A 25,517-nucleotide genomic window follows, 5' to 3' on the forward strand; every position below is an offset into this window, starting at 1 on the left:
CCTGACAAAGTTGACCACACCCTCCCTCTTTGTTAAAGCTTTTTTTTGTTCATTTTTAGCTTCCAAGAGACATTCTTCTGAGATTTTTTTCCCTGACTTCCACCTTGTGTATTCTTTCTCCTTTTCTGGTTCTTCGCCCTCTTCCCAGCTCTAGGCTTGAAGGCCCTGGAACTCAGCGCTCACCCTCCTCCCTCTTCTGTCTGCATAGTTCCTGGGTGTTCCCTGGAGATCTCACCAGAGACAGTGGCTTTCAATTTCATCTCGTGCTGCTATCTCTAACTTTTATCCCCAGCCCTAAGACTTTCCCCCTAGTACACATTTGTTTGTCTAGCCATCTGTCTGCTCAGTATCGCCTCCTGGATACCTAATAAATATCTCAGACTTTACATATCCAAAATTAAACTCCTGACTTTTCTCCTCAAGCTTATTAGCCTCTCAATGAGTGCCATCGCAATCTCCCCCAATACTCAAGCCCAAAACCCCAAGTATCATCAGCAATTCACCGGCAGGTCCATTCAGCCCTGCCTTCACCACAGATCTCGCCGTGTGTCCCCACCATGCCTGCTGTTGCCTCACTGTCTGTCATCTTCTCTCGGACTATTACCACAGTTTCCAAAACTGGTCTTCTTACGTCAGCACTTGTACGCCTGCAGTCAGAGTTTCATACCCTAGGCAGAGTGACTCTCGGAAAATATGAATCAGATTGTGTCACTTCCCTGCTTAACACTCTTCAGTGGCTTCCCACCACATTTAAAATGCAACTGATATCCTAGAGGGAGATGAGGAGGGAGGTTCAAGAGGGAGGGACACATGTACACCTGTGACTGATTCATGTTGGTGTATGGCAGAAACCAATACAATACTGTGAAGCAAATATTTACAATAAAAAATTAAAAAAAAAATACAATCCAAACTCTCTACCATGACATTCAGAGCCCTGTATGAACTGCCTCTCACCTCAGTCCTGGCCACACCTGTGCTCTCCCTTCACCTAGAGTTCTCTCTGTTTCTTAAACTTCCTTGGCAGCTTTCTCCATCTTTCTTGAATCTACGCTGCTTGTTTCTACTTCAAGACCCTCACTCTGGCTAATCCTTCGGCTTGGAACTGTCTTCACTTGGCTCTCCACATAGCTTGCCCTTTACGATGCCATTCAGCTGTCTGCTCAAATTTCCTTCTTCAAGGGGACCTTCCCCAGCCACCCAGTCTAGATGGCGTCCCCCTCAGTCATTTCTCTCCTCAATCAGCTTTACTTTTTTCTTCATAAAATTTACCCTTATCTGAGGGAATGAGTAAGACTGTAGTTAGAAACATTTAAACACAAGTTTACTTGGTTTGAAAGAGCTTTACCTTTTGTGTTGCTGTTTCTAATTACTACATGTGTGCAGCTCATTCTTTTATAATCAAAACTTCAAGAATTTTTTCTATCTTAATTCACTTCAAACAAAATTTAAATTTTGCAATAGGCACCTTCTCTAAAATCAGATTAAGTATAGAACTTGACCTGCCTTTCCGGCAAGTAGGCCCTCATCCCGGGTATGAACCTTGATTAACGAGCTCCTTAGAACTCTACAGTCCCCACTTCTGTGGGGTTTAAAGACTGCCTCTGAGAAGCAGCATTTGGGCCATAATAGAGCCCCAAATTATATAGGGCTATGTATACAGTTGCATAGAAAATACATGTATATTTACATATATCAGTGTGTGTGTATATATATGTGTGTGTATGTATATATATGTATATCAGAATATTTCAGACTACATATATATACAAATTTATGCAGTTGACAACAAAAAAAATATGCCCTCTCATCCTACTATTCTAGTCAAGAGGTGGGTTCTTTGACAATTTGACCTACATTACTAATAGCATTTTCATTTTCAGATGATGACAGATAAAGAAGAAACTAACTCTATAGTCTGAGGCCAGAATACACATGGGTTCTAACTTGTGGCCTTTCAAAGAAGCAGAAGCAGACACCCTAGGCTCACTTGAGTGGTTGAAGATAAAATGGGTCAGTTTGGATGAAAACACTGATGAACCTAAATTACGAAGAGCCACATGCAACCATACGGCACAGGAACCATGCCCAACAGCACCGAGTCAGGAACACAGAAATCTCATTTGTAAGCTCAGCCCAGTCCCCGGCCATTCTGGGCACATTCTGACACACTGCCATCAGTGGAGTCTTTTTAAAACCAAAGTGCACTTGGTAGCTAATACCTCTCTACTTCTCTCAAAGAAGATCTAAGCTTACTGACTGGGAAGAATAAGGCAAAGTTTTGTTTGAACATGATTTTCCAATTCAACGATCCTTGATGTAATGGGAGAAATCTATCCGTTCTTGGGTTTGAAGCCAGGCCTTGCCACTCTCTGGATCCATTCCTGGAAACAGCTTGCTTAACCTCCCTGAGCCTTTGTTTTTCTTCCTCAATATAATGGGGTTAATAATACCTTCTTCACATACTGTTGTGAAGATCAATTGTTTAATACATACAAATCACTTTCACATTGCTTGGCAATCAACAGATGTACTCTCCTCTGTCTCTTTCTCCAGAGTATCATGGTCTGATGGAATGTAGAAATCTTCTCAGCAGATATTTTAATTTCCTTTTCTGCTAGATAAACTCCTACTTGGCTCACTTCAGCACTCAGCCTGACTGACATGTCGTTGGGAAACCTTCCTGTAGTTCAAGATTGGGTTCAGTGCCCCTCCTGTGTTTGCCTAATAATTTCATAGCATTTGTCAAATATTGTAATTGCTTGTTTACTTATCACCCTCCTCCAGTTAATATATTGAGTTCGGTCTTATCTGTTTTATCCATTGTCAAATGTCCAGAAGCCGGTGGGATGCCTGGCACATAGCTGCCAGTAGGTGGTCATAGATATTTATTGAACAAATGAGTATATGAATGAATTTTCTGATGCATAACAGACAACAACATTTTGAATCAACCAGTAAGAATTGTGTTAGACATTGTGACATTAAAACGCAAAAGGAGGACTTCCCTCATGATCCAGTGTTTGGAGCTCCACTGCAAGAAGCATGGGTTTAATCCCTGGTCAGGGAACTAAGATCTTTCTTGCTGCATGGCACGGCAAGAAAGAAAAAATAAAAACACAACAGGGCCAAATTTTTTCTTTAAGAATGCCACTCTAAGTATGGGGAGGAAAATGCTTCAGTTTTCTAGAAAACTTTTATAGGCTTTCCAGATGTATAGACTTTTGCAAATGTTTACCATGAACTATAGCATGTTTACTTATATACAGTTTTAAAATAGAAAATAACCAATAACTACATGGTAAATACTATGAAGTTTTTTAGGCACATGCTTTTAATCTTAGATTGATTACTTGCTTTCACAAAACTTCAGCAAGGTAGGTATCTCATTTGAGATTTGACATGAAATGCCTTAAAAATCCAAGAGTAGGAATAGAGACTTATGAACATAAGAATAGAGACCTATGTACAATGTGCCCAAATATTTAGGGTTATGTTTCAAGTTCAGTTCAGTTCAGTCGCTCAGTTGTGTCCGACTCTTTGAGACCCCATGAATTGCAGCACACCAGGCCTCCCTGTCCATCACCAACTCCCGGAGTTCACTCAGACTCACATCCATCGAGTCGGCGATGCCATCCAGCCATCTCATCCTCTGTCGTCCCCTTCTCCTCCTGCCCCCAATCCCTCCCAGCATCAGAGTCTTTTCCAATGAGTCAACTCTTCGCATGAGGTGGCCAAAGTACTGGAGTTTCAGCTTTAGCATCAGTCCTTCCAAAGAAATCCCAGGGCTGATCTCCTTCAGAATGGACTGGTTGGATCTCCTTGCAGTCTAAGGGACTGTCAAGAGTCTTCTCCAACACCACAGTTCAGAAGCATCAATTCTTTGGTGCTCAGCTTTCTTCACAGTCCAACTCACATCCATACATGACTACTGGAAAAACCAGAGCTTTGACTAGACGGACCTTTGTTGGCAAAGTAATGTCTCTGCTTTTCTATATACTGTCTAGGTTGGTCATAATTTTCCTTCCAAGGAGTAAGCGTCTTTTAATTTCGTGGCTGCAATCACCATCTGCAGTGATTTTGGAGCCCCAAAAATAAAAGTCTGACACTGTTTCCACTGTTTCCCCATCTATTTGCCATGAAGTGATGGGACCAGATGCCATGATCTTCGTCTTCTGAATGTTGAGCTTTAAGCCAACTTTTTCACTCTCCTCTTTCACTTTCATCAAGAGGCTTTTTAGTTCCTCTTCACTTTCTGCCATAAGGGTGGTGTCATCTGCACATCTGAGACTTTATCCTGCATGAAGATCTGGAAATTCTGATTTGCATTAAGAACTCCTAGACTCCTTGGAGACCATGCTGCAGGTGGCAGTGTAGACAGAAGTGGCCCCACTGCATAGCCCATCTCCCTTTTCTTATCACTTTTGTCTCCATCCTGGGATTTCCCTGATGGCTTAGATGGTAAAGCATCTGAGTTCTATGCAGGAAGCCTGGGTTCAATTCCTGGATCGAGAAGATCCCTTGGAGAAGGGAACAGCTACCCACTCCAGTATTCTTGCCTGAAGAATTCCATAGACAGAGGAGCCTGGCGGGCTACAGTCCATAGGGTTGCAAAGAGTCAGACATGACTGAGAAGCTACCACTAACACTTAGGCTCCATCCTACACCTGGGAAGTTTCAAGCACAGCCCAGCCTGCACATCCAAGTTCCATGTACCTTTCCACAAACTTCTGCTCTTGGTCATCTCTCAGGCCAGAGGTGCACACTCTGGTGGTCTGCCCTCTTATCAAAAAGGCAGGCTCCAGGAGTGATCTCAGAGCTCTTCAATCAGGAAGTTCTGGGGTCCCTGGTAACAAAGAGTGTGGCCTAGAAAGGTATTGGCGGGGAGAGACATCAGGTGAAGATGTTCCCTTTGCTCCACAGACTCTTCACACCTTATGTGTGTTTGTGTGTGTGTGTGTGTGTGTGTGTGTGTGCGTGTGTATGTGTTAGTCCCTTAGTTGTGTCCTACTCTTTGTGACCGCATGGACTGTAGCCTGCCAGGCTCCTCTGTCCAGGGAACTCTCTAGGCAAGAATACTGCAGTGGGTAGCCATTCCCTTCTCCAGGGATCTTCCCAACCCAAAATTGGGTATCACATATTGCAGGCAGATTCTTTACCATCTGAACCACCAGGGAAGCCCTGGGCTGGGGTTCAACCAGAGGAGGCCAGAGCAGAATCCTCTAAAGTTTGGGTCTAGGCTATGGACCCCTCTTGACTGGGTCTAAAGGAAAGTATCAAAGTAAGCAAGTATATTTGTCTTCCAAAGTCATTTCTTTGCTGGTATTAGGATATGAGGGGAGATGAGCACCAGAGGAAATGAAGTCTTGATCATATTTATGTCTACCTGAAAAGATGAAGAGCTGAGTTCCATCTGTGGGATTTTTGAACCTTTGGCTCCAAAAAGTCTACTCTCCTAGAGGCAATGCTAAGCTAATACCTCTGCCACAAGAATTGATTTGACTTTAGTTCTTACCTCTAAGTATTTTTTTAAAGATTGGTTATCTACTCAATGGTTTACTGATTGCTTTCTCTGGTCTGTGCTAACCTGAGAGGTGAGGCATTTAGAATGGGGCTGCCCAGCAGTTAGACTCAAGGAAGGTATTTTTCAGAGGATGGCCAAAGTGTTTTTTTTTTTTTTTTTTAATGAAGATACTTCCAGGAAGCCTGCAATTAGCCAAATCACAGATTTCCAGTTATTTCAGTCTTGTTAACAACACATCTGTCTCAAGTTGGAGAATGAGCCTCAGTTATAGATGCTTTTGGAAACCTTCAATTACAGCAGCCTCAGAAAGCACCGCTGCTGTATACTAGCAAGCAGTCCTCAGCAGCAACAAGAGACAGATTGACTAATAATTAGCAAATGTACTGCAGAAGGCCTCTCTAAAGGTAAAATATAATAATTTGCTTTTCCATTTCTTAGAGTGGAGCTGGTTGTGAGATACTGATGTCTCCTTGCTCCAAACAATACTTGACATTGTATTAGCTGGAGTAACCTTGAAATATTTTTTTTAAAGTGAAGGAAGTGTCTTCTGTGTATATAGTACTTTGAGTTTTCATAACATACCTTTTTTTTTTGCATTTGGAATGTGAATAGTAAGAACTTTCCCCATGAGGGAATTCATGTTTTCTGCCATTGTTAATTGTTTTCAGTGTTGACTTTAAATACAAAGCTGAATGAACACTAGAAATGTTGTCTTAGGCTGCTGAAGTGATATTTGCAGTAAGGAGATGGTGGTTGAGGAAACTGGTATGAGTTAAAGAATTAAAGGGAAAAAATAGACTTATAAAGAAATATGAATGAATTGCAGTTCCTCAGAAAGATGTCTGATTGTTGTCTTCAGATATATGCAAGATTTTTTCTTTTTGGTTGGTTGACCAGTTTTCCAAATCCAGGGACTTAAGAATTGTAGAAAGGATGACTCTTCCTGCTAAACTATTATGATAGAGTTAATATGAGTCACGTATGTTTCCGAAGGATTACGACAAATCAAAAGTTCTCTCAGGAGAAGATGAGCGCACGTTCTTCTACTCTGCCATCTTGTCAGAATAGTGATACCCCACGTCCAAGGCCAAAGGAGAAGCCCCTACAAGACGGTAGGAGGAGTGAAGTCACATTTAGGATCAAACCCCAGACCTGCCAGAAATGCTCAGAGGGCTCAAACAAGACCTTGTGCGCACCAGGACCCAGAGGCCCCACAGAGACTGAGCCAGGCTTGCCTTCGAGTGTTTGAATGTCTCCTGCGGAGGCATGGGTCAGCAGTGACTTGCCCCAGGGACAGGGGCTCTGGCTGCAGCAGGCCTGGGTTACCCAGCCTGTGGCATAAGCCCTCTTGGAAGAGGTCACCATTAGCCCCTCCACAGAGATACCGAGCAGATGACCCACAAATTGCAGAACAATTATACCAAAGAAATTCTTGCACTGTGAAGAAAGTTCCAGGACACGCAACAGATTTCCCAACCTGGGGATCCAGCAAAGGGACTGAGAACCCCCAGGGAATTTGACTTTGGAGGTGAGTGGGAGATGGAGCCAGACTTGTCTGTGAGTGTCCAGGAGTCCAAACAATAGGGAGGGAAAACAGCCCAGCCCTTCAACAGAAAATTTGATTAAAGATTTACTGAGCCTGGCCCCGCCCATCAGAACAAGACCCAGTTTAGTCTCTCCCTTCAGGAAACTTACATAAGCCTCTTATCTTCATTCATCAGAGAGCAGACAATGAAAACCACAATCTCAGAAAACTAACGGAACTGATCACATGGACCACGGTCCTGTCTAACTCAGTGAAACTATGAGCCATGCCGTGTAGGGCCACCCAAGACGGACAGGTCATGGTGGAGAGTTCTGACAAAACGTGGTCCGCTGGAGAAGGGAATGGCAAACCACTTCAGTATTCTTGCCTTGAGAACCCCATGAACAGTATGAAAAGGCAAAAAAAATATGACACTGAAAGATGAACTCCCCAGGTCAAGATGCCCAATATGCAACTGGAGTAGAGTAGAGAAATAACTCAGAAAGAATGAAGAGATGGAGCCAAAGTGAAAACAATGTCCAGCTGTGGATGTGATTGGTGATGGAAGTAAAGTCTGATGCTGAAAAGAGCAATATTGCATAGGAACCTGGAATGTTAGGTCCATGAATCAAGGCAAATTAGAAGTGGTCAAACAGGAGATGGCAAGAGTGAACATTGATATTTTAGGAATCAGTGAACTAAAATGGACTGGAATGGGTGAATTTAATTCAGATGACCATTATATCTACTACTGTGGGCAAGAACCCCTTAGAAGAAATGGAGTAGCCCTCATCGTCAACAAAAGAGTCCAATATGCAGTACATGGGTGCAATCTCAAGAACGACAGAATGATCTCGGTTCGTTTCCAAGGCAAACCATTCAATATCACAGTAATCCAAGTCTATGCCCCAACCACTAATACCGAAGAAGCTGAAGTTGAACAGTTATATGAAGACCTACAAGACCTTCTAGAATTAACACCCCAAACAGATGTTCTTTTCATCATAGGGGACCAGATTGCAAAAGTAGGAAATCAGAAGATACCTGGAGTAACAGGCAAGTTTGGCCTTGGAGTACAAAATGAAGCAGGGCAAAGGCTAACAGAGTTTTGCCAAGAGAAAGCACTGGTCATAGCAAACACTCTCTACCAACAACACAAGAGATGACCCTACAGATGGACATCACCAGGTGGTAGACATCTAAATCAAACTGATTAAATTCTTTGCAGCCAAAGATGGAGAAGCTCTATACAGTCAGCAAGGAGAAGGTGATGGCACCCTACTCCAGGACTCTTGCCTGGAAAACCCCATGGACAGAGGAGCCCGGTAGGCTGAAGTCCATGGGGTTGCTAAGAGTTGGACACGACTGAGCGACTTCACTTTCACTTTTCACTTTCATGCGTGGGAGAAGGAAATGGCAACCCACTCCAGTGTTCCTGCCTGGAGAATCCCAGGGACGAGGGGAGCCCGGTGGGCTGCCATCTATGGGGTCGCACAGAGTCAGACATAACTGAAGCGACTTAGCAGCAGCAGCAGCATACAGTCAGCAAAAACAAGACCAGGAGCTAACCATGGCTCAAATCATGAACTGCTTATTGCCAAATTCAGACTTAAATTGAAGACAGTAGGAAAAACCACTAGACCATTCAAGAGATATGACCCAAATCAAATCCTTTACAATTATAGAGTGAAAGTGACAAACGGATTCAAGGGATTCGATCTGATAGACAGTACCTAAAGAACTATGGATGGAGGTTCGTGACATTTTACAGGAGACAGTGATCAAGACCATCCCCAAGAAAAGGAAATGCAAAAAGGCAAAATGGTTGTCTGAGGAGGCCTTACAAATAACTGAGAAAAGAAGAGAAGCTAAAGGCAAAGAAGAAAAAGTAAAGATATCCCCATCTGAATGCAGAATTCCAAAGAATAGCAAAGAGAGATAAAGCCTTCCTCAATGATCAATGCAAAGTAATAGAGGAAAACAATAGAATGGGAAAGACTAGAGATCTCTTCAAGAAAATCAAAGATACCAAGGGAATGTTTCATGCAAAGATGGGCACAATAAAGGACAGAAATGGTATGGACCTAACAGAAGCAGAAGATATTAAGAAAAGGTTTGATATGTGGTTCAGTTCAGTCACTCACTCATGTCCGACTCTTTGTGACTGAAAGGACTGCAGCACACCAGGCCTCCCTGTCCATCACCAGCTCCCAGAGCTTGCTCAAACTCATGTCCATTGAGTCGGTGATGCCATCCAACCATCTCACCCTCTGTTGTCCCCTTCTCCTCCTGCCTTCAATCTTCAATCCCAGCAAAATGTCTTCATGACCAGATAAGCACGATGGTGTGATCACTCACTTAGAGCCAGACATCCTGGAATGTGAAGTCAAGTGGGCCTTAGGAAGCATCACTATGAACAAAGCTAGTGGAAGTGATGGAATTCCAGCTGAGCTTTTTGAAATTCTAAAAGATGATGCTGTGAAAGTGCTGCACTCAATATATCAGCAAATTTGGAAAACTCAGCAGTGGCCACAGGACTGGAAAAGGTCAGCTTTCATTCCAGTCCCAAAGAAGGGCAATGCCAAAGAATCCTCAAACTACTGCACAATTGCATTCATCTCATAGGCTAGCAAAGTAATGCTCAGAATTCTCCAAGCCAGGCTTCAACAGTATGTGAACCGTGAACTTCTAGATGTTCAAGCTGGTTTTAGAAAGGGCAGAGGAACCAGAGATCAAATTGCCAACATCCATTGGATCATCGAAAAAGCAAGAGAGTTCCAGAAAAACATCTACTTCTCCTTTGTTGACTACACTAAAGCTTTTGACTGTGTGGATCACAGCAAACTGGAAAATTCTTAAAGAGATGGGAATACCAGACTACCTGACCTGCCTCCTGAGAAATCTGTGTGCAGGTCAAGAAGTGACAGTTAGAACCAGACATGAAACAACAGACCTGTTCCAGATTGGGAAAGGAGTACATTAAGGCTGTATATTGTCACCCTGCTTATTTAACTTATATGCAGAGTACATCATGAGAAATGCCGGGCTGGATGAAACACAAGCTGGAATCAAGATTGCCAGGAGAAATATCAATAACCTCAGACATGCAGATGACACCACCCTTATGGCAGAAAGTAAAGAGGAACTGAAGAGTCTCTTATTGAAAGTGAAAGAGGAGAATGAAAAGCTGGCTTAAAACCAACATTCAGAAAACTAAGATCATGGCATCCAATCCCATTACTTCATGGCAAATAGATGGGGAAACAGTGAAAACGGTGAGAAACTATTTTTATGGGTTCCAAAATCACTGCAGATGGTTACTGCAGCCTTGAAATTAAAAGGGCACTTGCTCCTTTGAAGAAAAGCTATGACCAACCTAGATAGCATATTAAAAAGCAGAGATATTACTTTGCCAACAAAGGTCTGTCTAGTCAAAGCTATGGTTTTTTTCAGCAGTCATGTATGGATGTGAGAGTAGGCCATAAAGAAAGCTGAGTGCTGAAGAATTTATGCTTTTGAACTGTGGTGCTGGAGAAGACTCTTGAGAGTCCCTTGGACTGCAAGGAGATCCAACCAGTCCATCCTAAAGGAAATCAGTCCTGAATATTCATTGGAAGGACTGATGTTGAAGCTGAAACTCCAATACTTTGGCCACCTGATGTGAAGAACTGACTCATTGGAAAAGACCCTGATGCTGAGATTGAAGACTGAAGGTAGGAGGAGAAGGGGACAACAGAAGATGAGATGGTTGGATGGCATCACCAACTCGATGGACATGAGTTTGAGCAAGCTCTGGGAGCTGGTGATGGACAGGGAGGCCTGGTGTTTCCAGTCCATGGGATCACAGAGTTAGATGCAACTGAGCAACTGAACTGATGATAAACTGATGATATTTGATTTGCTAAAAATTCATTAAGAAATTTTACATCTGCTTTCATGAGAGAGATTTGTCAGTGATTTACTCTTTCTTCTAAACTCTTTGCCTGGTTTTGGCACTATGGTAGCCTTATAGTATGAGTTGGGAAGTAGTCCTTTCTTGATTTTCTGGAAAAGTTTGTGTAGAATTGTTATTTCTTCATTAACTATTGGGTTCAGTTCAGGGCAGTCGCTCAGTCATGTCCGACTCTGTGACTCCATGGACTGCACCACGCCAGGCCTCCCTGTCCATCACCATCTCCTGGAGTTTACTCAAACTCGTGTCCATCGAGTCGGTGATGCCATCCAGACATCTCATCCTCTGTTGTCCCCTTCTCCTCCTGCCCCCAATCCCTCCCAGCATCCGAGTCTTTTCCAATGAGTCAGCTCTTCGCATGAGGTGGCCAAAGTATTGGAGTTTCAGCTTCAACATCAGTCCTTCCAATGAACACCCAGGACTGATCTCCTTTAGGATGGACTGGTTGGATCTCCTTGCAATTCAAGGGACTCTCAAGAGTCTTCTCTAACACCACAGTTCAAAAGCATCAATTCTTCAACACTCAGCTTTCTTCATAATCCAACTCTCATATCCATACATGACTACTCCCAGTCAAATGATCTGGGGATATTTTTTGTGGGAAGATTTTAAACTGACTAAAATTGATTGATATAGGGATTCAGGTTATCTATTTTTTTCTTGAGTGAACTTTGGTACTTTGTGCCTTTTAAAGAGTTTATTCATTTTATTTAAGTTGCAGAATATATTAGTATAAACTTGCTGAGAATGCTCCCATATTCTTTTAATAGCTGTAGAATCTGGAGTGGTGTCACCTTATTCATTCCTGATGTTGATAATTTTGTCTACTTTTCCAGATCTATCTGCCTAGAGCTTTATCAATTTTATTGGCCTTCTGAAAAAATGAATATTTTGTTTTACTGACTTTTTCCTGTTGGTTTTCTTTTGTCTTTTTCATTGATTTTTAATCTGATTGTTACTGTTCCCTATTTTAGCTTCTATTTGCTCTTTTTTGTTTCTAGTTTTCTAAGATGGAGCCTGAGGTTATTTATTTGAAATCATTCTCTTTTACCAGTAAAGGCAATTTAGTGCTAAAATCGCCTCAAAGTACTGCTTTAGCTGTATTGCAGAAAATGTTATATGTTGTATTTTTATTTGGTTCCAAATATTTTCCTTTTTTTTTCTTTCTCCATTTTGTTTTCCAAATACTTTATTTTTATTTCTTCTTTGACTCACAGTCTATTTAAAAGAATGCTCTGTTTTGTTTCCAAATATTTGGAACTTGTTCACATGTCTTTCTGTTATTGGTTATTAATTTAATTTCATTAAAGTCAGAAACAAACTTGAATCCTTTTAAAATTATTGATACTTCTTTTATGACAAATTTTAATTGCCTGGTCTTCCCATTTTCCCAGTTTCTTCTTCTCAGCTCTGAAAGAGACTCCTGGACTTCACCGAGGTTCTTCCTCCCAACATTGTAGCACGGAAACGTTCTCCAGGCAGCAAGTTGGGAAATCAAAGTGCTTGCCTCTTTCCTTGCCCATCATTCAGGGGTGACTGCCCGTCACTGGTTGATGTCTATTGTTAGCTATTTTGTTTGTTTGTTTTTTAGGTATTTCCAGCAGGAAGATAAATGTAGTCCCTGTTACCTCATCATGGCTCCAAGTACATGTCTTTTCAATTATGATTTTTAACAGAATTTAACACACTGTAAACCAGTTTGTCTTGTTTAACATTAACCTTGTAATCTTACTGATGCTATTTTAGACTTCATTATCATCCTAAGCAAATCTTCTTAAGCATTAACTATGAATAGAATGGGCTTCCCTGGTGGCTCAGTGGTCAAGAAACCACCTGCAGGAGACGTGGGTTTGATTCTCTGGGTCAGGAAGATCCCCTAGAGAAGGAAATCATGACCCACCCCGAGATTTTTGCCTGGGAAACCCCATGGACAGATGGAGCCTGGTGGGCTACAGTCCATGGTTCACAAAAGAGTCAGACCCTACTTAGCAATTAAAACAACAACATGAATAGAATAATTTTTGAGCGAGTGCTGTGGAAACCTTAAAATTTCTTTCTTTTGGTATCTGTTTCTCAGTCATCTATATATTCTCTGTCTTTTGCCTAGCCTTCTGAGAGTTCGAATGGAATTTTCAGTCACTACTTTTTGCCCAACAAAAGAGAAGGTTTTTTGTATCATTAAGGCCAAAGATTGGATAATAAGCTTATGGTTGTTAGAAAGCCGCTTTCTTTGGTCATCTTTTGATAGCACCCACTAAGGGTGTCTGCTGCCTCTTTGACTGAAATAGAGCTAGCCATCTTTTGATGAGATAGAGTCCTGTTCACAGAAGTTATGCCTGTCCTCTTTCTTTTCTCTCCCTCTATATGTAAGGAACAGCGTTTTTCCATTTTTGACCACCTTCTGTCATCCAGCCCCTGGGATGGGTGAACTGTACATGTGATAAGGCTGCATTGCTGTTGCTCATTCTCTTCTCACACATGTGCAACATGGAAAATGAGCCATGAATATAATTTTCATGTCTCAGACTCTTCTTCTCATAATACAGAAATATATATGCGTACATAATGGCCATGGTAAGCATCCTTTTCCTCTAATTTCTAATTGACCCTGGAAGTCATGTTCTTATGAAAATTAAGTCTTCTATACGAATTCTGTTATCTATTAACATGTCACTTTATTCTTTTTTTTTTTCTTTTTCTTGTCCTCTCCTTTACATTCTTAGTATACCTTTATGATTTGTGTGAATTCTACTTTATTGGGTTTACTCCCTTCTCTTACTGAATCACTTACATTGAGATGCTTCCTGTATTTTCAGTTCAGTTCAGTTCAGTCACTCAGTTGTGTCTGACTCTTTGAGACCCCATGAACCATAGCACGCTAGGCCTCCCTGTCCATCATCAACTCCCGGAGTCCACCCAAACCCATGTCCATTGAGTCGGTGATGCCATCCAACCATCTCATCCTCTGTCATCCCCTTCTCTTCCTGCCTTCAATCTTCCCCAGCATCAGTCTTTTCCAGTGAGTCAACTCTTCGCATCAGATGGCCAAAGTATTGGAGTTTCAAGTGCAACATCAGTCCTTCCAGTGAACACCCAGGACTGATCTCCTTTAGGATGGACTGGTTGGATCTCCTTTCAGTCCAAGGGACTCTCAAGAGTCTTCTCCAACACTACAGTGTTTTGTTCACCCTTATTTTCTCTTAAAAATTCTACCAACAAGGTATCTTGTTAACCCCTTCCTGCTTCTCCTTCTGTTTTCCTTTTTTTCATTTCCTTCACTTCTGTATCTGGCAACTTTGCTATCATCACCACCTCTCCATTTTAAATTCAGTCTTAACAGTATTGCTGATAACGCATTTTAAGTGATCATAAATTCTAAATTCATACAAAATTTTTTTATTTAGAACAGAGGATTTTTTAATTCAAAGATCATCTATTTTTGTAAATATGAGCTTGTCACAGTTGTCCTTGATAGTTTTGGCTGGAATACTTTCAGAGCACTGTATATTGATTATGGAAGTGGTGAAAATGAAGTCATTGGTTGTGTGCACAGGTCAGGTGTATGAAATCATATTGAGCTCAACACTAGAGCGAAATACTTGATCAGCCCCAATTGGTTTTCATTGTTTAATATGAAATACATATTTTTACCACTACATGTTTCTAATTCAACACATTGTAGGTCCCTAGGTAGTAACACAGATAGTAGATACTGAGCAGCACAGATACTGAGCTCCTTCTATATAGAGGCACTATATTATATATTTATACATATATTTATATATTATATATTTCAGAGGGTACAAAGATAAGCAACACCTAACTTTGCTTTCAAGGAATTTAATTCAATCCAGTAGTCATATACAGATGTGAGGATTGAACCATAAAGAAAGCTGAGAGCCAAAGAATTGGTGCTTTCAAATTGTGGTGCTGGAGAAGACTCTTGAGAGTCCCTTGGACAGCAAGGAGATCAAACCAGTCCATCCTAAGGGAAATCAACCCTGAATATTCACTGGAAAGACTGATGCTGAAACCAAAGCTCCAATACTTAGGCCATCTGATGCAAAGAGCTGACTCACTGGTAAAGACCCTGATGCTGGGAAAGAGGGCAGGAAGAGAAGCAGGTGACAGAGGATGAGATGGTTGGATTACATCACCAACTCAATGGATATGAGTTTGAGCAAGCTCCAGGAGATAGTGAAGGACAGGGAAGCCTGGATTGCTGCAGTTCATGGGGTCACAAAGAGTTGGACACAACTTAGCGACTGAACAACAACAAGTAGGGAAACAACATGTACATAAATCACAAAAATAGCTAACACTGAGCACTAACTATATTCTAGAATCTGGTTTAAGCACTGCTATGTATTATCCTTTTTGATCCACATAACAGTCCTATGAGATCAATACTGGGTTTTTATGCTCATTTCATATGAGAAAGTTGAGGCATAGAGAGGTTGAGTGCGCAGGTCAAAGTAATATACCTGGAAAACCAGGGGAGATTTTTGAATAGACGAGTGGCATGGTCAGGCTTGAACTTCAGGCTAGATATTCTCATAGCAATGGTCGGGGTAGACAGAAGCAAGAAGTTGGAAACTGGAACACAACTGCTATTCCAGTCATTTGTGTTGGAATAACCCATTAATTCCTGAACTATAATGATGGTGGTGGAAATGGAAAGAGACTATATAGACTTACAGAGATAAGAAAGAATCTGACAAGTTGATTAAATGATGTTGTTTTGGGCAGTGTGAAACAGTGATAACTTTGAGGTTTTGGTATTGGTATTGGGGAGAACAATGATGCTCTTAAGGAACTGAGAATAGAAAATAACTTAGGTTAGTGATTACTGCAATTGTGATGCTTAGAAGTTTCCAAAGGGAACTGGTTTGTGGGACGGGGTCATGAAGATTCCCTGGAGAAGGAAATGGCAACCCACTCTAGTATTCTGGCATGAAGAATTCTATGGAGAGAGGAGCCTGGTGGACTCCATGGGGTCGCAAAGAGTCATACACTACTGAGTAACTAACACTTTCACTTTTCATAATAAAGCTTAGAGAATTGATTAAGTATTATTTTTACAGTGAATAAAGTTTTTTCTAAATTTATAACTCTCAACATTCATCTCTTACATTGAAACATTTCTAAAATAATTTGTCTAGTTGCATTGAATCTGATTATTTGCAGTATTGATAGTTAACATCAGTTTCTGTCAAGAGTCATATGGGTTGAGAAAGTTGTACCAAATTGTAAGAACCTAGGGCTTTTAACAATCATGCTTGAAAGAAACCTTGGGAGTTGCATTTGTCAAGCAGCTAGGAAAACCATTCATGCATACCCCACGTCCAAAGCTCCACAGGCAGCCCAAACGTGAAGAACTGAAAGGTCATTCTTCTTCCTGCGGTGTGATGGTTTGTTGACATATTTTGACACACCAATACAATGCTGAAAGGATCCAACCTTCCTGCAGTACTGGAGAACTCAGGTCTGGACAGAGTACCTGACACTCATTGCATTGCTTTCTTCACCTTTCTCCTCCTCCATAGATAAACTTGTTCTTCAAACATGAAATGCTGCCTTCCCTGCAGAAATATAACAAATTTTAAATGAAGATAAGTGATTGCTTTTTAAATGTCTTGAGCTTTGTTTTTTCCAGTTACCATCAAGCTGAAAACTTTACTTGGACCTATTCATGCTAGTAATTCAAATGAATTTGTTTTTCAAAATGATAAATGTGAATGGAGATTATTAATGCTTGAGAGACCGAAACTAAACAAATGAAGAGGTCTCTGTGCTATGATATGTTTTGCAGTCTTCATCGTTGTGATAGAAACCAGTTTATTAGAGTTCACATGTTTGAAGATTACCTCTAAAGTGCAGATGTTTTCATGTACATACAGGTAAATCTTAGGTAGCTTTCGAAGTGCTTGCCTCAGAAGTACATCGTATGTTAAGAGGTTGAAGGGTTAGGTTAAAACCAGAGAGCTGTCAGAAGAGTTTTCTGTCATGTGTAAATGTGTTCTGTGTTAGGATTATATACTGTGAAAAGGAGCTTTGCTTAGTTACCCATTTTATCTCTTAATGCAATATCATGGTGATGTGAGGATGGAAATAAGAAATATTTACCATAATGAATTTATACCATTAATGAAATATAAAAGTAGTAGGCTAAAGTACCTCTTAATCGGGAGCAGCTATTCAGAAAGATTTTCTTGCTGTCTCCACAACTAGTAAATATAAAGTGGAATAATATTCTCCAAGCATTTAGAATGCACTTTGCAAAATGTGAAAAGTTTTATGTATTTGTCATAATATTGGAAAAGAGTATTCAAGTATTTCAGTGATATTGTTTCCAAATCTGATAATTGTCTGCCAAATTAAAATACTTCCATCCAAGTTAAATATTTTAGTGGCATACCTAAAATTAAGATGGAAATTTTGAAGTACTAACTTGTTTCAAACTATTACCTATCTTACATAATCTTTGAAGTTTCCAGTTAGCACCCCGAGCCTCATGCATCTTTATTGGATTTGTTTCCCTTTCTGTTTTCTCCATGCTTCCAAAAGTTGTCATGTCACTGGAAACCAAACCCCAGTACCGACAGAGCACTTAAGGCTCCCACCTAGATTACCACCAGGCTTCAACTGCAATTGCCTCATTCAGGTTAGACCTCTAAGAAGTTTGTGTGTTCTGAGAGCTGACAGCCCTGATCCTGGTCTGCCTGCCCAGGATCTGGTCACACAGGCTCCCCTGTGCCAAAAGGTGGCCACCATCCCAGACCTTACCTTTCAGGATTTTATGTAATTTTTTTTTGACACATATATCTGCCCTTGCAGATGTACTTCTCATTGTAGTCTCTGTCTACATAAGAATAGTTGAAAACCTCTTTTTGCATAAATGTTACATAGGTTAATTTTACTTCTCAATGACAGATTTTCCTGCTGAGACTCAAGTGGTGAAAATCTTTTCTGTTTTCTAACCATTCTCCGTGAAACCTTATAACCCCCACACCCAACATGTGGGGACATGCACATATGTGCATGCACGTGTGCACATGAACACACACTTCTCACAAATTGCTTTGAACACACAGCAAATCTGTTTGAAATGACAGGGAAAGGGTTAAGTCCTGACAATCTTTTTACTAGATTTATTAGTGACTTAATGTCTACACACGTCTTTCTTTAAATTTACCCCTAGGTACCCAGGCATAAATTACCCCAATTGTTTCTAATATTATACCACTTTACAAACATGTTTTCCTCAGAAAGTACACCACGAACTTCTATTGTTTTGCCAAGTTCCTGGAATTCTTTTATAAATTCTTAGTAAAATTTCTTTCATTTTGGTGAGAAAAAATATATTCTATCAATTACTTTAAAAAGCAATAATTCATTATAGTTGATCATAAATGTCAGGAAGCAAAGACCCAGCTGAAGCATTTTGTCACTAATCATGCTGTTTTTCTTCTAATTAGTTAATTTACATTTTACAAATTAAGGGTAAAATCCAGACAGAAGATAACATCATAGCTTTAACTGACCTATATTTGTATCTGCCAAATTTAAGTTAATTAGAAATGTAGATGCTGTTTGTTTTAGTTGTCAGAAAAGCTCATCTTTTTTCCTTAAAAAAAAAAAAAGTAGACACACTTTTTCCCCCCTCAGCATTTATCATCTAAATAATAGTCTTGCCAAGATGGCAGCCTCATAATAAACTCTTTTCAGTGGAGTGATGGGTAATGAAGCTTGCTTGTGAAGGCAGCGAAAAATGTTGTCTGGCCAAATGCATGAATATGATGGCTAGAGAATCAGTGGACTTTCTCAGTCATCAATCTTTTTAGTAGCCTCTTATACATCTGAATATTTTGATAGATGATCTAATAATTGAGTTATCTATCTTTCTAACTATCAGAGTTGCATAAAAATTATTCTCACATGCTACTGAATATTAAATATATTAGGCATCCAGTAAATTTTTCATAAAAAGGGCCAAAAGGTGAAAGATGTTTGTTATTCTATAAATACCGCTTAATACATTGAATGTTAAGCCCTCTGAAAACTTCCAACTCTTTAATTTCTTTTGTGAGAAGCAGATACATACTTAAAAAGGAGGACATGCCCATTGTAAGCAGGGCATAGAGTAGTTACTGTAGCTAATGAAAGGTAAACCCTGATAACACACAGATGCAACCCAGCAGTGTAAAATAGAATGCCCTTGCTGATCTAACACTAGTGACATATTTAACACTAGTAACACAAATTTTCCATACTGCCTTTCCAGGTAGCTCAGTGGTAAAGAATCTACCTGCCAGTGCAGGAGCCACAGAGGATACACGTTCAGTCCCTGGGTCGGGAAGATCCCCTGGAGAAGGAGATGGCAACCCAGTCCAGTATTCTTGCCAGGATAATCCCATGGACAGAGGAGCCTGGCTGGCTACAGTCCATTGGGTCTGAAGAGTTCGACACGACTGAGCACACGTGCGCACACACACACACACACTTTCCTTACAAGAAGCAGAAAGGATGTGAGTGCAAAAAGAGACCGTGTGTTTTCAATGTTTTCGTCAACTGGGGAGGAAGGTGATCCTACCAAAAAGGGAAGCTTGCGTATCAGCTGCCTGCCTAACATTTCCCCTGATGACCCAAGCTACCCAAGTATACTTTGCATGCATAGGTAGTTCTTTTCCCCCATATAACTTTATACTGTGTTTTCTTTGGTCATACACCATGCTGACTATCAAAAGTTTATCAACAAGTGTGCTTCACTGGGATTAAAAAGCAGCAAGGAAAATTGGCAGAAAACAGATCTCTCGCAGAGTAGGCTTCCTCCCCAACCACTACCTGCACTTCTTCAAGGTGACCTTGCGGGGATGACTTCCCAGTAACCAGCATTAAAATAGTTCTGCCCTGACAGAGCAGGCATTTGTTGCACGTCTGAAGGGTTACTAATCCTGTGCATCTTAAAAGGCACTCAAATGAACAGAGCCTTGTAAATTGGATTTCTATTAGCCAGACCTGATGATAGCTCTTCATCAGTGGAATGGGAGGAAGTGCTATCAATAGCCCCAGCTCTAAATATCTTTGTTTTTTTAATGCCATACTTATTTTGGGGCTCTCTCATCCAAAATGGTGATGAATGCTAGAATCACCAGAATTGATTGTATTTAAGGTTTTAAATAAACCCTTACAATCTAGACAACAGCTATTTTTAAATGCTTTTCAACCTGAAAAGCGTTTGGAACAAAAGTCAAAAACATAACAGTCAGAAAGGAATATGGTGAAAATGTGTTAAGCCTTGCTCTGTTTATAGTTCCCCACATTGATTTCAGCTCACAGTTTTGCTATTCATAAAAATTTGGGATGATAGACTTTCTTTCTCTTCATTTTCTGCATTGAAAATAATAATTGAGAGGGATAAAGCCAATTGTGGAAATCTCTCAGTTCTGAGGAACATTTCTTGGTTTTAAGAATTTTGCTTTTATAATTTGAGATTGGATAAAAGCTAGTGCTTGTTTTTTGTAAGAGCTATAACTGGGAATTTTAAATTCTTAGGTATCTAATTTCAATTGTACATTTAAAACAATTGGAAATGACCCGTATTAGGGAAGTTTCAGGGGCAGGGAATACTCTTCGTAATGAAAGCAGCAAACATCTGTGTTCTTTCTAGTCTGTCTTTTGATTAGCGTGGCCTCATCTATCACTAGTCTTTGATATGAACACCAAGAAGTCACGTCCTTTTGTTTTAAATGATAAATATGCCTTTGTCATGAATACTCATAGGCAACCCAGGATTTACATCTGAATTGTCAAAGTGTAACTGCCCAGCTTCTGTGATGAGTGACATTATTAGTGAAATAAAGAAGTTTTTAATTTGTCATGGATAGGCCTTAGATGGTGACATTATGAGACTGTGTAGGTTGTGATGCTAGAAAAAGTTGTCCTTCCTCCACTATTTTTCTAAGATTTGTCATGTATCAACAAGAAGCAATCTGCAGCAGGAAGGTCTCTGTGAACATTTTGCCTTTAGAGCCATTAGTCCATCTCTTTAGGTTTTATTATTTAGACTTGATAGCTGGTAGTTCTTATCAAAACTAATATTGTGAAGTGACAGGCTTCTGATGGTCAAACAGTCAGTTTTAAGATTGGCTCTGTCTGGCTGTTATTGCCAAAGATACTATTTAAAAAAACAAAACAAAACAGTTTTATTTCAAGATTAATGTCAATGATATTTTCCAAGTAAGTTTTTTTTTAAATAATCTTTGGGCAAACTCACATCTACTTATAGATATTTATGTATGTGCTCTTTATGTAAATATACTGGCAGACACGTAATATTTACCTACACAGTGTTGTCTTACTCTTCAAAACCTTTTACTCTCAGGGTCAACTGTTGTGTTTGACTCTCCTACTAAGAAATTAGGACCATTAAAATTAAAAATACTGTGCAGTCTTGAGCTTCTCTCATTTGTAGTGTAAAAGATTCCAACTTATATGTTTCTGCTTTATTTATTTCTACATTATTATAGACAAATAGTTTGATTATTTCAAAGTTTCTTATTAGGATAAATGTTTAGAATGTTTCATGTTGATAATAAGTAGTTCTAATTTATGTGTGAAAAACATTCTATGAAGATTTGGTGTATTAACAGTCACTTCAGCAGAAATGGCATTACCTTTTATAAGCTCAGACTTCATAATTTCAACACAACTGTTTTAAAAGCAGGTCCTCCTTAACTACTTTAAGAATTTTTCATTTTTTCTTTTTCAACTGAATTGACTGGTTAGATTACCCAGAACAACGTCTAACTTAGAATATTGAGATTTACAGGAGAGTTAAACTCTATGTTTTAGTTTGATTCAGTCTCTCTCCATATAAAATTCACCTTAAAATGGTCCCATCAGTTATAACAGCCCCACTTAAATTGTGTTTTATTTGGGGTCATATTCCTCACCTCATGAATGCATTAGTCTCAGATTTTCTTTGTTTTATTGTGTCAAAGCTGAAGGTTAGCAAGTTTTAAGAAAATACTTCTTGATTGCCAAATAAAGGCAAAAAAATGTATTTGATTAGAAATTTATTATCAACTAGGAATTTTCTTTTTTTCTACTTTTTTGTTTTCTTTTTTTTTCATTTCTTAATATTTACTAGGTCACTTGTTTCATGGAAAATGAAGTCTTATTTATATTTGTTTCCCAACAGAAAACAATCCTTAACAACTCCAAAGTCCAACCCCTTACATTAATTGAGATTTTTGTACTGTAATATGAGTGTCTTGGGTTTTTGAGACCCTAAGGTTTTCACCCAACTTGAAGACAATGATGCCAGTGAGCTTCTGTCCAGAGTTAATCAGCTGCAGAATTTGTAAACTGCACATGTGTCAAAGTTGAAAATGTTAGCACTCTAATAGAAGCTTGAAAAGGTTAGATCTGATAAAAGCCGTCAGCAGTTAAAGGAAGTGATTTATGGGAATGTAATGACACAAAATGCCTCATTTATCACTCATATATAGATAGGTTAAGGTTCCTATGTCATACTTTTAAAAACTTGACCACTTCGAATTGTCAAAATAGGTACTTAATTGCCCTTCATCCTTTTCATTTGGAATTTATTTCATTTGAGTTTGGTAATTTCATCTATGATCACTTTACTGTCATTGACTTCATATGGTTCCATTTAGAGTCATTCATATTTTGGAGTTTCAAAAGCTGTACATCACTGATCTTAAAGTTTTATTAGCTAGAGCTGTTGCAAGGAAGGCTAAGCCAACCTTCTATATGTTAATTTACATTTTTGTTAAACAGGAATGCCATGGAGATGTGTTAAAGTGTCATTTTGTCTTTTCTAACACTTGTAATTTTCATCAGCATTTTCTAATCCTCTAAAGTTTCTATACGTCTCTTCTTAAACAACACAACATGAGGTTTAAAAGAGCCATCAATTTGTTTGCCTTTAAGTTCCACACAAATTAAATTTAATGAAAACTTGCCTATGTTGGTTAAATGATCCTAAAAAAAAAAGATAAAACCAAAAGTTAAGAGACATGCCAGCTTGTATTTCCTTCCCAGATTAATTAAGATACAATTCTTGATTACTTCTATATACATTCTAAGAAAACACTTATAAACTTGGGATTCCTAAATATCTGTTTGCTTATTTGATATCATTTAGTTTATGCATGCATATCCTAACACTTAAATAAAAACTATTTTTAAACTGCCAATATATAAAAGTAATATTATAAAACAAATTTTATAATGATTATTACCGTTTTAAACTCTTTAGTATGAAGGGTAAAGAATTGTTTAAGGCCTTCTTGAAAATTATTCAGATCATTAAATATAGCAGAAGTGTCTCGGGGTTTCCCCCTGTACCCCTGTACAATCAAAAAGTAAATTGGAAAACTTTGACAGTCTCAGTTTATCAGCCAAATATTGCCCTTTCTTCAGTAGGGACTTCCCAAGTTCCTCTTAAGAAGTCGGAGCAATTTCTTCAACGAGACAAAGGCATGACAGTGAATGTGGGCAAAGGAGGAGCTGTAAATGTAGCTGACCCTTGCTGTACCTTGATTCCATCAAATGGACTAGAAAAAAATACATTTTTGAGACGAATCATCGGAAGTTGCATATGGATTCGTATGACTTCTTAACATCAAGAAATTACTGTTAATTTTGTTAGACATGACAGAGCCATTATAGTTACGTAAGAAAATATCCATTTTTAAAAGAGCTACACACCAAGAATATGTAGGAGTGGAGAGACTAGGGACTGAGGATTTCTTGTAAAATATGTCAGCAAAATGCATAAGTTGAGAGAGGGAAGGTGGGTATTTAGTAGGGGATTCTCTGCTTTTCATACATTTAAAAATTTTTGCAATCAAACCCCAAAAAAGTCAGGGAGATTATTACATTAATCTTGTCCAAAACTGTTGCTTTTTAATATAAAATTATAATACCTTATGTTTTCTTGATATCAGTTTTAATTTTAAAATCATAAAGTATTATCTAAAAATGTTTTTTTAAGTCTCCAAAATTTATTTCTCCTCAGATTATCTAATTGGCTAACATAAAATGCAGTTACATACTTTAACTCAGCAGCAAACTGGTATCTTCCAACCTAAAAAAGAGCTAAGAAATTCTGCATGTTTATTCAAAATATGACAGAAACCTATTAGCATACTTTTTTGTGCTCTGAAAAGTATGTGGCTTCTAAATGACATTGCAGATTATTTTTTGTTTGCTTAAATGTATAATTTCAGTCCTGTATTTCTGACAGCAGAATTTAAAAATGTGTATAGGTCTTATATTTTCAGCTTCATTTATTATCATTGTTCACTAAAGCATTTTCTTGAGTTGCAATTATACTCTCCCAACTTAAGAAATATTAAGTGAAGTGTATTTTTTCTGCATATATCTTTGTTCTGAAAAAACTTTTGTACATTTAAATCAAAATTTTAATTCTCCTATGATTTGAAAAAAATCTGCATGTATTTACTTGGCTGTCTTTAGACATGTATGCAGTATTTTTATCTTTAAATGACAACAGAACATCTGAAGGTCTCAAACTCTTAAAGTATACATTGATTTGAAGAAAAGGTATTCTTCATATGAATTTATTCTTTATCCTGTTTATATTAAAGGATAGTTAACCAAATGTGTTTTTCTATTTTTATAGATCATTTACATATATTAAGGCAACACAGGAAGCACCATTTCAATTTAACCTTCCAGAGATTAATCATTTTATTTGAAGGAGTTTTGTTGTTATTCTTTCAAGTCAATGATTAGGAAAAATTCATATCATGTGTGTTTATATAATCATAGGAGTCAAAATTGTCTCAATCTATGAATCTTAATAGTTTGCTCTTGTAACAACTATGAAGCAATGTATTAAAATGCCTTAATTACAGGGCAAGAAAAAGAGAAAGCACAGTCTTTTAGCATATGATCTTCAATTGTTCACCAAAGGATAAAGAAAGCATTCAAGCGTGGTTTCAAGAACTGTCAGCAATAAGAAAATGCAAGGTGCTTTGTAGAGCCTTAAAGACCTTTCTGAGAAATAGATGTAATTAAAAAGTAAAATAGACTTTTCATTTTAAAGAAATTTTTTAAATCTTATAGAATTTCATAATGTTAATATATTAATAAGGGCATTATTTTCTTAGCCCAGATAAGAAAAAGTCATCCGTGAAGCTATTATATTTGATTCACACAGTGAATCTTATAAGTATTTTTTTCTTTAGGTTTGATTTAAGAGTGCAAATTATACGTATAATAATTTTTAAAGGTGTTTTCTGTCATATTCCTATATGCTGATTAAATCTTATTCATAAACTAGGAACATCTAGTAGTCTTCCTTTTACTAAGAGAAGTCCTTTTATGCACACTAAAGTTCAAAATGATCAGAAAAATTTATTTTTGCACTCTTAATTAACATGTTCATATATACCTTGCTTCTTGTCAGCACAGCACTAATCCTGGTAGTCAGGTATGAGAATTTCAGAAGCACTTTAACT

General features: G+C 38.7%; 1 protein-coding gene across 7 annotated transcripts in view; it reads left to right on the plus strand.

The window, feature by feature from the left end:
• The window catches only part of CDIN1 (CDAN1 interacting nuclease 1), a 235,312-nt gene that overhangs the window by 128,270 nt on the left and 81,525 nt on the right, over positions 1 to 25,517 (plus strand). The window contains exon 11 of one of the 7 annotated variants that reach the window (XM_061430701.1): positions 1,884 to 7,575. The exons of the other annotated variants lie outside the window; for them this stretch is intronic. Within the exon in view, the coding sequence (XP_061286685.1) occupies positions 1,884 to 1,887 (4 nt within the window). The 3' untranslated portion in view covers positions 1,888 to 7,575. Of the gene's footprint in view, positions 1 to 1,883; positions 7,576 to 25,517 lie in introns of those variants that run through there. 7 annotated transcript variants of the gene reach the window in all.

The sequence above is a fragment of the Bos javanicus genome, chromosome 10 (genome assembly GCF_032452875.1).
Source record: "Bos javanicus breed banteng chromosome 10, ARS-OSU_banteng_1.0, whole genome shotgun sequence".
NCBI classification, from domain to species: Eukaryota; Metazoa; Chordata; class Mammalia; order Artiodactyla; family Bovidae; genus Bos; species Bos javanicus.